Source organism: Octopus sinensis, linkage group LG19 (genome assembly GCF_006345805.1).
Source record: "Octopus sinensis linkage group LG19, ASM634580v1, whole genome shotgun sequence".
NCBI classification, from domain to species: domain Eukaryota; kingdom Metazoa; phylum Mollusca; class Cephalopoda; order Octopoda; family Octopodidae; genus Octopus; species Octopus sinensis.
Window position 1 is genome coordinate 47,173,129 of NC_043015.1, and position 17,294 is coordinate 47,190,422.

At 38.7% G+C, this 17,294-nt stretch overlaps 1 protein-coding gene across 2 annotated transcripts in view; it reads left to right on the forward strand.

Moving 5' to 3' along the window:
* Positions 1-1,306: 1,306 nt before the first annotated feature.
* LOC115222238 (quinone oxidoreductase PIG3) overlaps positions 1,307-17,294 on the forward strand; it is a 31,520-nt gene continuing 15,532 nt past the window's right edge. The window contains exons 1-3 of one of the 2 annotated variants that reach the window (XM_029792396.2): positions 1,307-1,503; positions 12,905-13,051; positions 14,614-14,749. In XM_029792396.2, the coding sequence (XP_029648256.1) occupies positions 1,387-1,503; positions 12,905-13,051; positions 14,614-14,749 (400 nt within the window). In that variant the 5' untranslated portion in view covers positions 1,307-1,386. Of the gene's footprint in view, positions 1,504-1,717; positions 1,913-12,904; positions 13,052-14,613; positions 14,750-17,294 lie in introns of those variants that run through there. The other variant, XM_036511124.1, reaches the window with a different exon arrangement.

The window sequence follows — 17,294 nt, forward strand, 5'->3', positions numbered from 1 at the left end:
GAAGAGTCTCCCTGGGAGACTCTTCTTATAGTAGAGGAAATAGCTAAATTCTTTGGCTGCTATTTCTAAAAGTTCGGTGTGTGGTAAAGCAATTTTTTTGCTGAACCCTAATTATATAAAGTAATGTTTATATTTACCATAAATAGTCCTTTTACATACTGAACACTGCTTGGTAAAATTATTAATTACTAATTAATTAATTAATTTTACCCTTATTATTATTGACTACATATATATATATATATATATATATATATATATATATATATATATTATATATATATATATATATATATATATCGAAATGGCAAGATAACAAAAGAATAAAAGAAACCATGATATTATGTAAATAGAGGAATTTATTTGTAAATATAATATGTGACAATTATTCGGAAGCCATGATAAAACTCTGAGTTTTGGATGTCAGGGTGGAAACCCACCTTTTTTATTCACATACATGAATATATTTCAGCTGATCTGTGTGTGTGTGTGTGTATATATATATATATATTTAGCTGGCAGACTTGGCTGATGAGAAATCACACGCCTAGGTGGCATTAAATTTCGAAACCGGTACTGAATTGACCAGCATTTATTTGTTCTGACCCATTTGAGGTAAGACATTATTATTGTTCACTGATATTTTTTCCTATCTTGTCTGTAATGGATTTGTGACTATTCGGTGGTACAGAAGTATTTTTCAACTTCTATCTTTGGCGATATAGGTACCTTTATGTATATATAGTACCCTTATGTATATATGTACATATTTAATATTGTATGTATATATTTTATTAATTTGCCTGTACGCCTAATAATTCGCTTACTGCTTGTGATGGTATTTTAATAATACCATTCCTATATTTATTTATATATATATATATATATATATATATATATATACCGGAGTAAACACATAAATGTGAAACAAGGTGGAAAAAAGAGTACTCAAATACCAGGGGTAGAGTAATATGCTTTATTTAAAAGCAGCAGAAATTCAACAAAACCTGTTACTCTGAGTTTCACGTTCCCGTTCGTCGGACAGTTTATATATATATAGAGAGAGAGATGATGATGATGATATATATATATATATAGAGAGAGGGGGGAGAGAGAGAGAGAGAAAGAGAGAGATCGAGATCAGTGAATGAAAAAAAAAGTCGTGGCAATGAACACCACACTGCGAAACACTAAACGTACAGCACGGGTACCCTATAAACTCGTACAGCTGAAGGTCTAGGTGCTCACTGCTGTCTTTATAACAAATTGTGTTGGCTCTGAAAAATACAAGGGAAATAACTCTATTCGAACTTATTTGTCCTAGTCAGATAGGCAATAAATTAGACGACCTGAGATGCAGGCATTCCAGCTTTTGTTATCTTTTAGATGGTATTGTTGTTACGTTACTCCTGCAAGCTGATCTCTCGGGTCTCTTTCTTCGTGTGCATTCTTTGCACTGCTTTCAGACTGAACGCTGTCATTTCTCACGCCGAAAGCAATAACGTAAGTACCTTGGTGTATCTAATTGTCAGCCCACCTTTAATAGATAAAGAAAAAAATGAAAGAAATTATGGGAAGAAGAAAAAAGAGAGAAGGGAAATTTAAACGTGCGATGTCTATCTATCTATCTACCTACCTATCTATCTATATCTATCTATCTATCTATCTATCTCTATCTATCTATCTCTATCTATCTATCTATCTATCTATCTAAGTACATGACAAAGGAATATAGTGTAAAATTATTCTCATTTAAAACAGCATACACACCTACACATACATACATAAGTATATATAACGAGGTGTTGAAACAGAAAATTGATAATAAACAAAATATAGAAACGAGTACACTCTCCTAATTATTTATCGTACAAGGGAATACCGTTATTCTCCCCTTTAAAGCATTTTTCAGGTAAGCCGAAACCCGATATTACTGCGGATAATAACTAAACTGGTGTGCTAGAACAACCAGGAACCCTCACGTACATCTTACTATACTTTGGGTGTGTGTTTGTGTGTAGCAATGTAAGATACCGTGAGCAACCGGTGAAGTCTGCTACTGTTTTAACGTATTTAGTTTCTGTTTGGCTCCAGGTCAGCTCAGGTAGGCCCATAAAGGCCCTAAGCACCTAAAAGATTTTGGTGCTCCCATATATACGTAATTCAAAATATAAACAATTATAAACCATACATTTTCTTTTCAGTTTTCAGAATGAAACAAAACTATGTTTATTTTTTATATAACCCCGCTTTATTTAAATTCAAAGTTTTCTCCTCACTATGACACCATGAACACTTCGAAATTATAATCTCAGAATCCATTTCAAATATAATTTCGGTATGTCTAAAGTGATTCCTTTTTTACTATAAATCATTTATCATTTCTGTGGTGCCCCCTGCTTCCCTTGAAGGCCCTAAGCACGCGCTTACTTTGATTAACGGCTAATTAAGCACGAGATATACGAAACATATGCTGAAAGGCATTCTGATAGTGACCGACTCGTCCTTGTTTTATTACGCACACACACACTCAAATAAATATATATATATATATAATATATATATATATATATATATGATTCCTTTGGTGTATGTGGTTGCATTTTTATCTTATAAAGGTTCCCTACACACTAGATGTTGTTTTAGCCCCAGCGCCACCATAATCAAGCAGATCTATGATCAAAAACATTCCGGTCGTGACCCTCCCATCATTTTTCAGATGTGTAGGAGTACCTTATTCCGTCTGGGTGTGATTAAGAGTGATACTGATTGCTATTTCTTGCAGATCAAGTAACAAGCACTTAGAGGTTCTCTCGCTGATTCTTTAAAGTACTTGACAACTTCTTGGGTAGATTTATCTTCAGCGTTCTAATCCAGCGAAGGTCAACATTGCATCCGCCTCGCTGGGGGTCGATAAGATACAACAATAGTCAAGTCATCAGTCTAATATATTTATAAAACACCCTGTATTTCTATAAAGAAGATTAATTCGTGGCCCATCTCCCCAATTTTGGGGTTTTGCTTCTGTGTAAGAATTTATTGTTTCCGTGTACGGAACTAAGCACTTTGGTCTGTCATATACCCTCCTCTGCCTACCGTAGAATAGTTCCTTCCCCATTCCTCGAGCTAAGCAAGTGCTCGAAACTTAAGTACCCGACAAGGAGGAGGAGGCAGAGTAGTAATAATAATAGTAGTTGTTGTGCTCGACTGCATCACGTACCACCAGTAGGCGAGATGATGATTTGAGCTTCGCGCTCGACTGCTAGAAATAGCAGCCAAATTTCCTTCACCCCCAACCTCCGTCTTTTTTTTTTTTTTTGGAAGGATGCATTTAGTGCATTTAGACACGGTAACATGGTATTACTAGCTATACCGAAGGGCGGAATGGTCAAAGCTGGAATGCCTTAGATCTGCTCAAAGATGACTTGGTGTTACACAAGCAAACAAACCACAACCAGGCAGCCTCTACATGACCGCATGATTTATTAGAAACAGCAGCTAAACATTTATACGGTCCTCTACCGTCTTAAATAAAACCCATAATAATAAAACACATCGGATAATGCTGGTTTAACAGTACAGTGCTTTTGACAAGGTCCTGCAGGCGCGACAAATCGACAATATTATGATACACTCTGGTTTCCACAGGGACCGTGTATGTACATGATGTTCTGTTCAGTCGGTTCATGGGGTAATGCACCGAAAATGTTTTTTGGAAACTCTATTAGAAATAACCGGCGAAGTTTCGCATGTCGTAGCTCAGATTTCCGTCGATTTCCGTAAAAAACTTTTATTTTTTTACATAAGTAATGAGAGCGAAAGAGACTAAGAGGAAGCGATTTTATGACGAGAAGGTTTCTCTTTGAAGTCGGCCTGTGTGTGTTTGATGGGGTGTGGGAGACAGTATGTTGTGTAAGTGAAGTGCTTCTGTTAGTGTGTGCGAAGAGACAGAGAGAGTAATGTGTGAAAGAGAGAGATAACTGATTTTTTACTCGGTGTATGTGTATATGTATGTATGCATGTATGTGTGTGTGTGTGTATCTATGTATGTGTGTGTGTGTAAGTATGTGTGTGTGTATGTATGTATGTATGTATGTGTGTGTGTATATGTATGTATGTGTGTGTGTGTGTATGTATGTATGTATGGCCGATTCATCGTAATTTTTTACTCGGTGTAAGTGTATATGTATGTCTGCATGTATGTGTGTGTGTGTATGTATCTATGTATGTGTGTGTGTGTATGTATGTATGTGTGTATGTATGTATGTATGGTCGATTCAGTGTAATTTTTTACTCGGTGTATGTGTATATGTATGTCTGCATGTATGTGTGTGTGTGTATGTATCTATGTGTGTGTAAGTATGTGTGTGTGTATGTATGTATGTATGTGTGTGTGTATGTATCTATGTATGTGTGTGTGTGTATGTATGTATGTATGTATGGCCGATTCATCGTAATTTTTTACTCGGTGTATGTGTATATGTATGTCTGTCTCTTCGCACACACTAACAGAAGCACTTCACTTACACAACATACTGTCTGTCTCCCACACCCCATCAAACACACACAGGCCGACTTCAAAGAGAAACCTTCTCGTCATAAAATCGCTTCCTCTTAGTCTCTTTCGCTCTCATTACTTATGTAAAAAAATAAAAGTTTTTTACGGAAATCGACGGAAATCTGTGCTACTACAACCGAAACTATGCCAAATAACCTACTATGGCCACCGAATTGAATGTTGAAGGACAGGTACATCTCTGAAAGGCAAAGTCGACCTCGGCGGAATTTGAACTCAGAACGTAACGGTATTTCGTCTGCCGTTACGTTCTGAGTTCAAATTCCGCCGAAGTCGACTTTGTCTTTCAACCTTTCGGGGTCGATAAATTAAGGACCAGTTACGCACTGGGGTCAGTATAATCGACTTGATCCGTTTTGTCTGTCCTTGTTTGTCCCCTCTATGTTTAGCCCCTTGTGGGGGTAGTAAAGAAATATATATGTGTTTCTTTATTGCCCACAAGGGGCTAAACATAGAGGGGACAAGCAAGGACAGACAAACGGACTAAGTCGATTACATCGACCCCAGTGCGTAACTGGTACTTAATTTATCGACCCCGAAAGGATGAAAGGCAAAGTCGACCTCGGCGGAATTTGAACTCAGAACGCAACGACAGACGCAATACCGCTAAGCATTTCGCCCGGTGTGCTAACGTTTCTGCCAGCTCGAAATATATATGTATGGACGAATGGATGACTGAAGGAACGACGTTTAATTGTTAGGATGTTGCACTCTCGATCAAAAGATTGTGGTTTCGATTCCTAGATCGGGTGATGCATTGTTCACTGTTGATGTTGAAATTCCAATGAAGGAGCCTTGGATCTAAGTTAGAAACCGGCTCAAGGCGGCGAGCTGGCAGAAGCTTTAGCACGCCGGGCGAAATGCGTAGCCGTATTTCGTCTGCCGCTACGTTGTGAGTTCAAATTCCGCCGAGGTCGATGTTGCCTTTCATCCTTTCGAGGTCGATATATTAAGTACCAGTTACTCACTGGGGTAGATGTAATCGACTTTATCCCTTTGTCTGTCCTTGTTTGTCCCCTCTATGTTTAGCCCCTTCTGGGCAATAAAGAAATATCTTTCTCTTTTGGCAAGAAATCTTGAAATAAAACTGAATAATGACACACACACACACACATACATGCAAACAAACAACATTAATCTATGTGAAAGGACGAAAGACTCAGCTTCAAATAAAATAAACTTTACTTCATGCATTAAGAACTTTTTTCCTCTCCTTTGTAAATGCAGACAACCTTGTTTTATATCCAAAGTCTCACTTTGTACACAGCACACGTCTATCTCTTACTCCCGTTCCGTTGACACATGATTTGTTATGTCTTCAAATTCTGGCAATAAATGATAATAAAAGCCATGTTTGTGCTTTGCGGGAAACCAACAAGTTATGCTTATTTTGTATTCAAGCCAATGTTTATTATATTTACAATGCATACTCCATATTTTGGCAGAAAAAGTGTCATCATTGTAAATGTTTATAAAACACAGCAGTTAGAAAAAAGGACGCCGAAGACTGTGCTTTCGGATTCTCTTGTTCAAGCCAGCAACGGAATCTTTTCATAGCGTTTCGTTCTGTTCGAAAGAAAAGCTGAATCACAACCTATTGTCTTAACCCCCCCCCCAACCCCAGAAGAACGAAGGAAGGACATAATGTTCTCCAAGATAGGGTCCTGGAGAGCAATTGGATCTTTTCCTTTTGAACGGCAGATGTCAACATAATTTCTAGTTAACTAAACACTTTTAAACTTTTTAGAATGTGTTTATAAAACATCATTTTCTCTTGGTTTTATTGAGAAAATTCTATAGTTTGTAAGATATTTCGTCTGAAAATCCGAGCATTTCGGCAATTTTAACCAATCGATTAGCTCCATTCAACTAAAATCATTTGCTGTGTCTAAAACTGAGACAACATCCTGTAACTAACCCTAAACTTCCTCCCTAACCCTAAGCCTAAATTTTTTTTTCTTAATTGTTAAATTAATTTAATTCCATTGCTTTAGTTTTTTTACACGCGTAACAATTAAATTAATTTAACAATTAAGAAAAAAAAATTTAGGGTTAGGGGGGAGGTTTAGGGTTAGTTACAGGATGTTGTCTCAGTTTTAGACGCAGCAAATGATTTTAGCTCAAAAGAGGGCATAGGATTGGTTAAAATTCGAAAAATTAAACTATGTTAAACAAACAAATTACAATTTTCTCAAGAAAGCCAAGACAAAAAAATGTTTTATTTTGACACATTCTACCAGTATACGAAGTTTTAAAGTGTTTCGTTAACTAGAAATTGTCTGCTGTTCAAAAGGAAAAGATCCGAGCAATTTTACAAGCCCACTTTCGCGATCCCAGGGTAGGGGATATCAGCTCAAAGTCCTTGGGGTATGGTTGGGATTTTTCTTTCCCTTTTTTTTTCTTTTTTTTTTTTACATGGGAAAAGTCTGTTCGATATTCAGGGGTCCTGGATTCCTTTCTGGTACTACTTAAGAACAGTGGTCCCAGTGCGCGCATCCGCGCTAGCTAGTCATGACTAATCGATCCTTACTTTGTGTTTTTGTGTTTTATTTACTTTGTTTAAAAAAATTATTTACTTTCATCATCATCATCATCATCGTCATTTAACGTCCGCTTTCCATGGGTTGGACGATTTGACTGAGGTCTGGTGAACCAGGCTCCAGTCTGATCTGGCAGAGTTTCTACAGCTGGATGCCCTTCCTAACGTCAACCACTCTGAAAATGTTGTGGGTGCTTTTACGTGCCACCGGCACGAGGGCCAGTTTGGTGGTACTGGCAATGGCCACGCTCAAATGGTGCTTTTTACATGCCACCTGCACAGGAGCCAGTCCAGCGGCACTGGTGACAACCTCGCTCGAATATTACTTTGTTTAACAAAAATTATTTACTTTGCGTAAAAAAATTATTTATTTTGTGTTTTATTTACTTTGCTAGATAGTCGTTGTAGGATCGACTAGTCACGACTAGCTATATTTTGTAGCCTCTGCTTCTCAGTGCTGGCTGCTGTAAGTGCCACGTCCACCCATGCACTCATGGTTCTCTCTCGTTTCTACCCCCTCTCAACACCCCACATTGTCTCCTTTCCACAGGCTCTGCACTAACCACATATACCCAGAGCTTTCTTCCGAAAATGTTGGCTCCCTGGAATTCCTTCTGTGTAGCCATCGACTCGAAACTGTTTCAGTTGAACATTTATTGCATCGGGTTGTGTAAAAATTGTGTAGGTGGCGAGCTGGCAGAAACGCTAGCACGCCGGGCGAAATGCTTAGTGGTATTTCGTCCAACCGTTTGTCTGTCCTTGTTTGTCCTCTCTGCGTTTAGCCTCTTGTGGGTAGTACAGAAATAGGTATTTTGTCTGTTGTTACGTTGTGAGTTCAAATTCCGCCGAGGTTGACTTTGCCTTTCATTCTTTCGGGGTCGATAAATTAAGTACCAGTAATGCACTGGGGTTGATGTAATCGACTTATTCCATTTGTCTGTCCTTGTTTGTCCTCTCTGTGTTTAGCCCCTTGTGGGTAGTAAAGAAATAAGTATTTGTTCTGCGGGCATTAAGGCACGTACTGCAGTACATCTTGAGAAAGCATTTTATATACATGTATAGTATTTTAGATTGTCTAATGGAATTAAAAATTATTTTTATGCATTTGTGTACATTTACACTAATTAAATATTATTTTACTGAATAATATAATTAAAATTTCTTTGATTAAAACCCTTTTTAACATGGAAGTATCCAAAGAGCATTTGAGGCACATAATGCTTTATGAGTACAAAAAAGGAAACTCTACAGCTGAAGTGACTTGGGAAAGAATGCTTGAATGAAAGAACTTGCAGAAAATGGTTTGCAAAATTCAGAAGTGGAGATTTCAGCCTTGAAGATGAAGATCGAATAGGATGTCCAGTTGAGTTTGATGATAAGCTCCTTGAGGCATTACTTGGAGAAAATCTTGCATTATCAGTTGAAGAATTGGCAATAAAGCTTAGTTCAAACCATACAACTGTTTGTCATCATCTTCAGCAACTTGGAAAGGTTCCTAAACTTGAAAAATGGGTGCCGCAAATTCCGAGTTGACATCTGCTATTCTCTCCATTCTCGCGAACTTGTTTCACCTTTTTAGGATAGACTTGTGACTGATGATGAAAAATAGATCTTCTATCGAAATGTTAAATGTCGTAAACAGTGGCTTGGTAAAAGGGAAAAAGCTCAACCACAACCAAGAAGGGAACTTCATGGGAAAAAGGTTCTTCTCTCTATCTGGTGGGATTGCAAAGGAGTAATTCACTTTGAATTGTTACCACCTAATGCAGCAATCAATGCTCAAGTCGACAGTCAGCAATTAGAGCGTTTGAACCAAGCTTTGAAGAAAAAAAACCCACTTTAGTGAAACGAAAACGAGTGATATTTCATCAGGACAATGTGCAACCCCACACTGCAAAGATCACATCACAGAAGATCGAAGACGCTGGTTGGGAAAAAATTCCTCATCCACCTTATTCTCCCAACCTTGCTCCTTCAGACTACCATTTGTTTCATAGTTTACAGAATTATTTCGGGAACATAACTTTTATAAGCCAGAAGGAAGTCGAAACTGTTAATTCAGAGTTCTTCGCTTTGAGACCAAAAGAGTTTTACATTGATGGGATTAAAAAGCTTGTAAATAGATGGAAGGAAGTCATAGATAATCAGGGAAAGTACATTGATGATTAAAATTTCAATTAAATATAACATTTGATCACTTGTTTTCTTTATTCAAAATTTTGAACAGAACTTATAGGATGACTTGATATAAAGCAGAATGTGTAATCAAGCAGTGACTGCTACCATAACTAAAATTGTAATTTCAACTAATTAAAATTACATGCTTTCTCTATAAGGCATGCTGATGTCCACAGCTAATATACATTATTATTATTATGGCTGCCCCCTCGTTATCGAGTATGGCCATTGCACGAAGCTTAATTGTTACTGGTGCTGTGACCGAATGTGACTTTTTAGCCCAGCTAAAGATCTACAATGTCTTGTACAAAATTGGCAACTAAAACCTTTACCGGTAATAGCCGGCTGTAGTTGTAACTGGGCTTCATGTACCTTTGCATGTCGTTTAAGTCCTCCTGCCGAATTACATTCTCTTCCACATGCCTAACAGATATGATTAGTATGGTGTGTTACACCACCACCAGTGGCCAGGTTGTCACTCATCTGTCTTGTTTTATGACTCTGAAGATTACTCTAGAGTCCAGCTTTACTGAGGCAGGGTCTTGCACAGACATTGCATGTCAGCATCAAAGGAAGACCCTTCCCATCTGGAAGTGTAACAGCGATGCCCTTCCTGACATCCCTCCTTACTTTCTCATGTGCAACTTGAGATTTCTCAAAAGTGGCTGTCCCCTTGTGCACAATCCTTCTTCACCTGCTACGATCAACAGCTATGCCTTCCCATGTGTCAGGAGAGATGCAAGCATCTTAATATACATACATACATACACACACACACACACACACACACACACACACACACACACACATACATACATACATACATACATACACACATACATACATACATGCATACACACATACATACATACATGCATACACACATACATGCATACACACATACATACACACTACATACATACATACATACATACACACATACATACATACATACACACATACATACATACATACATACACACATACATACATGCATACACACATACATACATACACACACACATACATACACACACACATACATACATACATACATACACACATACATACACACATGTGGCTGCTACCATTACTAAAATTGTAATTTTAACTAATTAAAATTACATGCTTTCTCCATAAGGCATACTGATGCCCACAGCTAATATACATTATTATTATCATGGCTGCACCCTCGTTTTCGAGTATGGCCATTGCACGAAGCTTACACACATGTGTGTGTATGATATATTATAACATGATTGAAATCTAGACGGTTTACTTTACCTCCTTTTATCTTATCTCTTTGCTTTGCTTACTGTGTCTTAGTTCAGTCATCCTCTTCCTTTCTATGATTCCTTTCTCTTCATAGTTCTTGTCAATCTCTTGCCCTTTCTCTTCCTCACATATTTTTCTTACTCTTTCATTTACACTCTTTCTTTTGTTCTATCTTCACTCCCTTTCCTTCTGTTTCTTTCTCTATCATTTTTCTCCTTTATCTCTGCCATGTTTTCTCTTTCTCTCTTTTATCTTGTTCTTTTATAGTTCATATCTAGACATCACCCCAGTTTTTAATGTGTACATCTTATGAGTCAGCAAGTTGCTCTTACATTGCTGTTTGACCTGTTAGAAATAGCAGCTAAACCTCACTCTACTGTCTTAAAAAAAAAAAAAAGAAAACACTTTTGGATAATTTGCTGTTGGGTTGTATCAGTACAAAGGAAAAAGATGGATGGTCACAGCTGGTATGCCTTGATCAAAGCTCTGTTTGATCAAAATTGACTTGGCAAATTTTATTTGATAAAACTTGAAAGCATAAGTTTAATAATCCAAGATCCACAACAATCTACATTGTTAATAATGTCCAAAAACATCAGTCAACTGATCTCATTGGAATTATCTCCCTTGCTTATTGTTTTTATATTTCTAACCCTTTAGCATTTAAACTGGCCATATCAGGCTCAAATATTCTACATGTTTTATGTTCAGACTGGCCAGATCCAGCCTATTACACCTACCCTACAATGTCTTTCTAAAAATAAACAATCGCATCATTGAAACCTCAAAACTATGAGATAATGCATAATTTATTCAAAACAATGTGAATGAATAAGCATTACATGTGACAGAATAATCTCAATGCCAAAGGGTTACATACCCCAGAGTGAGTTTTTGTATACTAATTGCTTGGATAATCTCAGTTGATCAAGTTTTTTGACTCACTGCTTATAAATCCTGTTGACATTTCAAGACTCCCTTAGTCTCATCTTCATGTTGAAGTGTTGACAAAGGCAGAGTTGTTACTGTATTTCTGAAGCTGGCAGCAGAAACGTGTGTAATAGTCTCACTATTATCAGCTTATTTTGATAATGCAATCGAGAAGATCTTGAAACGAAATTGAACTTAGAAATATTATTGTTACGAATAAAATATAGAAGACACAGAAAATCATCGTCATCAAACTGGCCAGATTCAGCTCAAATATTTTTTACCTGTTTTACCTGTTTTATGTTCAAACTGACCAGATCCAGCCTCTCATACCTACCCTGTATTTTCTTTTACCCAAAACCAGGAATTTTTCAGCGCCCCTCATGTAGATACACATATGACAGGCTTTCAGTTTCTGTACACTAAATCCATTCACAAGGCTCTGGTCGGCTCAGGACTATAGGTAGCGGCTACTTATCCAAAGTGCGTTACAGTTGGACTGAACCTGAATCCATGTGGTTGGGAAGCAAACTTCTTACCACATAGCCATGCCTGAAAAAAAAATTGAATTAAAAGAAGGATTAAACTTGAAAATGATTAAGTTTTGAATATACATAACTGAAAGAAATGCTGTTACATACACACACACACACACACACACATGTGCACACTCACTAACATTCAAGTTCATAGCTGTTTATGTGTAACTTATTATTATTATTATGGGTCATCTGGCACCTGTGTCGGTGGCACATAAAAACACCATCTGAGCGTGGCCGTCTGCCAGCCTCGTCTGGCACCTGTGTCGGTGGCACATAAAATCACCCACTACACTCTCGGAGTGGTTGGCGTTAGGAAGGGCATCCAGCTGTAGAAACACTGCCAGATCTGACTGGCCTGGTGCAGCCTTCGGGCTCCCAGACCCCAGTTGAACCGTCCAACCCATGCTAGCATGGAAAGCGGACGTTAAATGATGATGATGATGATGATGGGTGAATTGTGCAAGAATGGCCAGTGTAAATGGACCAATTCTGAGGTTTCGCCTGTAATTGAAAAAGGTATTATAAAAGGAGAAAGGGGCTCTCTACCCACCTTTTGACCAGGCTCCCGTGGCTTTTATGGGTTTTTCCACATGAGACCTTTTCTTTTTTTTTTCGAAGCGTCTCCTCTATTGGGAGTTTTGTAAATTGTTGAATTTTTTCGTTGTTGTAAGGCTTGTTTACACGGACTTTTTTCTTTCAAAAAACGGACAAAACCTTTTGTAACCTTTCGTCCTGTTTTGTCCCTTTATGTTTTCCCATCATATTTGTCAGCCCTTGTGGCCAATAAAAAGAATTAATTATTATTATTATTATTATTATTATTATTATTATTATTATTATTATGTTCAATTTCACTTCTGTTAGAAGACAGAGATGTTAGCTGCATACTTTGACAGTCCAGGTGAACCTGATGTACTCTATGTGAATCAAGTACCAATTCCTGAATTAGAGGACAATGAAGTTCTCGTAAAGGTGCAGGCCAGTGCTATTAACAGAGCAGATACCTTGCAGGTGAGTATCATTATTGTTGTTGTTGTTATTGCATAGGTTCACTTGTTGCTTGGGTTGAGCTGGTGAATGATATATTTCACGAGCTGTGAGAATAATGACAGAAGCAAGGTCACAAACATTTAACTTGATCCAAGCATGTGGATCATGACATTGAGTAAGGACTCCATAAGCTGATTATTTCATCATCAGAGAGTGAGAAGTCAGAGAGATGTAAAAATGAAGAACTATTCCCAATTGAGGATATTTTTACATTCCAACTTGTCAAAAATGAAGGAAGGAAGGAAGAAAATAGGTATACATTATACAGTTCCATGACCAAATAACTAAATTATAGGTAAGGTCCATTAGCAGTTTCAAATGAGAATGTTCGGTGATAATCCATGGCATATATCTCATGTCATGCAGTAAAGTGGGTTCATTAGTCACCAGTGGAGCCACAAGTGTAAAGTATAATTTTGTCTGATACACAATATTCTTAACCCTTTTGTTACTGTATTTCTGTTGAGATGCTCTGTGTTTCTTTCAATTACTTTAAATATAACAAAGAATTTAGTAAAATAACTTAGTTATCATTCAGCCATTGTTAGGAACATAAATTGTGACTAAGGTTTAGTAGAAGATTTAAATTCAAAACTTATGAAAACAAGACATTTGTACTACAGAGCCAGAGCCGGTTTCAGCCGGGTTGGTAACGAAAGGGTATGGTCAATGATTGTCTTCTTTGGTCATGGGTAGACAGCCATCATGTAAGTATGTATAAAGAAATGCATGAATGTATGTATGCATATATATATATATATATAATGTGGAGGCACAATGGCCCAATGGTTAGGGCAGCGGACTCGCTGTTGGAGGATCACGGTTTTGATTCCCAGACCGGGCGTTGTGTGTGTTTATTAAGCAAAAACACCTAAAAAAGCTCCATGAGGCTCCGGCAGGGGGTGGTGACGACCCCTATTGTACTCTTTCGCCCCCAACTTTCTCTCACTCTTTCTTCCTGTTTCTTGAGTAACACTGCGATGGACTCATGTCCCGTCCAGCTGGGGGTAACACATACGCCACAGAAAACAGGAAACTGGGCCCATGAGCCTGGTTAGGCTTGAAAAGGGCACAAATAAAAAAAAAATAATATATATATATATTTTCATATATATACATATATAAAAATTTTTTTCTGTAATGAGATAAAATACCAAGGCTGTGTTGTGTAATGGATAAACAATTCCTTGGCGTCTCTCTTAAGGACACAATATTCTAAAATCTACAGAGCCTTGGTTTTTTTATATCATTACAGAAGAAAGAAATTTTATATACACCCACTGACATATGACCAACATTGACCCCCCCCTTAGTTGCATAATCACCGAACCTGGAACTTAACTATGGTCTATCCATAGCACTTATTCAGCATTACCTGACACCTTTGGGTCTCACTGACACCATTACCTCTCATAACCTCCATATATATATATATATATATATATATATATATATATATATATGTATATATGTATGTATGTGTGTGTGTATATAAATATTTGATTTCTAAATTTTTGTTTCAGCGCCGAGGCTTATATCCAATCCCTCCTGGGGCAAGTCCTATCTTGGGACTCGAAGTTTCTGGAACCATTGAGAAAGTCGGCGCTTCAGTGGGTTCTGCATGGAAAGTTGGTGACAAAGTCATGTGTCTTTGTAATGGTGAGTGGAGCACTTAGAAAAGTTCAAGGGGGAAGCATTCGTTGTACATTGTAAGGTTGTAGGTAAGGTAATACTAGATTTAGTAGACATGTTGGTTACTGTTTACTATGCTTAAGAAATATTTGAACCTGTAAGAAAGCCATTCACTGTTTTTTTGTCATGGAGAAAGATTCTCATCATCATCATTTAACGTCTGTTTTCCATGCCGGCATGGGTTAGATGGTTTGACTGGAGCTGGCAAGCTAGAGAGCTGCTTCAGACTCCAATTGTCTGTTTTGTCATGGTTTCTATGGCCAGATGCCCTTTCTAATGCCAGCTGCTTTACAGAATGTACTGGGTGTCTCTTTTATGTGTCCCTGGCATGGGTGCCTCCTATGTGTGTCCTCATTGTAGACAAAATGCAGTGAATGACTTTCTTATAAGTTTGAATATATCTCAAGAATATTTGAACTGGTAATGACCTTGTATTTATACACACCACTGCTTGGTGCTTCTAATACTTGGGCCGAACAAAGCATTATGGATCAATTTGGTAGACAGAAACTTGTTTCATATATATGTGTGTGTGCATGTGTTTCTATGTGTGTATGTGTACGCGAGCCCTTAACACGACTATTCAATATGTCATTGGCGACGGGTGTTATACCTGCAGACTGGAGAACAGCGATAATCTGCCCAATTTTCAAGAAAGGGAGCTGCGAAGACCCGCTTAACTACCGACCGGTTTCCCTTACATCAATAATCAGCAAGATGTTCGAAACCATCCTTAAGAAAAGTATGATGCTCCACCTCCTAAACACAGCCTCGATCACTGATTCCCAACACGGCTTCGTGCCGAAGAGATCATGCTTGACCAACTTACTAGTAATGGAAGAATTAGTGACGCGCATCCTCGATGATAGTGATGCTGTTGACATTGTTTTATTGGACTTTGCCAAAGCTTTTGACTCGGTAAACCACCGCCTACTACTTGTCAAGCTTCAAGCATATAGTTTCCATCCGGATATTGTACGATGGGTTGGTGCCTTCCTCTCAGATCGCTCCTTCCAAGTTCAAGTTAATGGTTCGCAGTCCGACGTCTCCAGTGCGAGCAGTGGCGTGCCTCAAGGTTCAGTGCTTGGGCCCTTGTTGTTCTTAGTCTTCATAAATGACTTGCCCGACGACCTCACGCAACACACCCTTCTATTTGCCGATGATATCAAACTGGTCGCTCCTCGCGGTAGTATAGAGGATCTTCGTCGATGCCTCCACCAAATTTGGAAGTGGTCTAACGATTGGGACCTGTGTCTGAACGTGTCAAAGTGCTGTCATCTGCCTGTCGGCTCTACTCCTGCAACTCAACTTGATTTCGAGCCGGGTCGTCTGCTGCTGGAGAGGACCGATCAGGTAAAGGACCTGGGTATCTTGGTGGATTCCTCCTTTTCGCCTTCGGCCCAGTGCGTCCATGCTGCCAACAAAGCGCGCGGAATTCTGTTTTTGATTCGACGGTCATTCGGAATGCTCACAGCAGCCATATTCCTGCCACTCTATGTCACGCTGGTGAGACCCATATTGGAGTATGGGATTCAAGCCTCTTCTCTTTATCTCCTCAAAGACATACAGCACCTCGAAAGAGTCCAGAGGCTGGCTACCCGCATGGTTCATGGTCTCAAAAATTTGTCCTGCGAAGAAAGGCTGAGGACGCTCGACCTTTGTTCTCTTGAAAAACGCCGCCGCCGTGGTGATCTCATTCTCGCCCACAACATCATAAGCGGGAAGTGTAACCTCTCGAAAGAGCTGTTCTTCACTCCTGCTCCGGAGCGTCGGCTGCGGGGTCATTCTGAAAAGCTCTTCCTGCGACGATTTCATCTCAATCGAAGGAGAGGAGCTTTCTCCGTCCGGGTTGCGGATCCGTGGAACAAGCTGCCAGACGAGATGGTGAAGATGCCGACGACCGCTTTGTTCAAAGCCTCCCTGGACCTCAAGTGGCCTGAACTCTTTACATGAACACCACCCTGTACTTAACTCCATGTCCCCCTACATGGCCTTGCTATTTGCTTTTGAGCCAAATTAACTAAGTAACTAACTAACTAACATATTTGTGTCTCCTTGTCCTGACATCACAGGATAGTTACTATAAATGAATGTCAGTATTACGTGAACAAAGACAGTCCCTAATTTGTAATCATACCTAAAAACATGTCTGGCTGTGCAAAAACATTACCTTGCTTGAAAACAGGTGAGCGTTGGGTGGCAAGAAGGTCATCTGACTGTAGAAAATCTGCCTCAGTGAATCTCATCTGATCCATGCTAGCACGTAGAAGTAGATGTTAAAATTATAGGATGATGATAATGATGTGCGTGTGTGTGAAGTCACATGACCAAGTGGTTTTTGTGCTGGGCCCATGCTCTAATGGTGGGGTGTTAATATACACTTATTAAAAAAAAGATAGTTGTTCTCTTGAGCCTGCTAGCTCGTTAGGTCAGAGCTTATCCTGGTTTCTGTATATTCGACTAAAAAACCCACTAAGATGGTGCTCCAGCATGGCCACAGTCAAGTGACTGA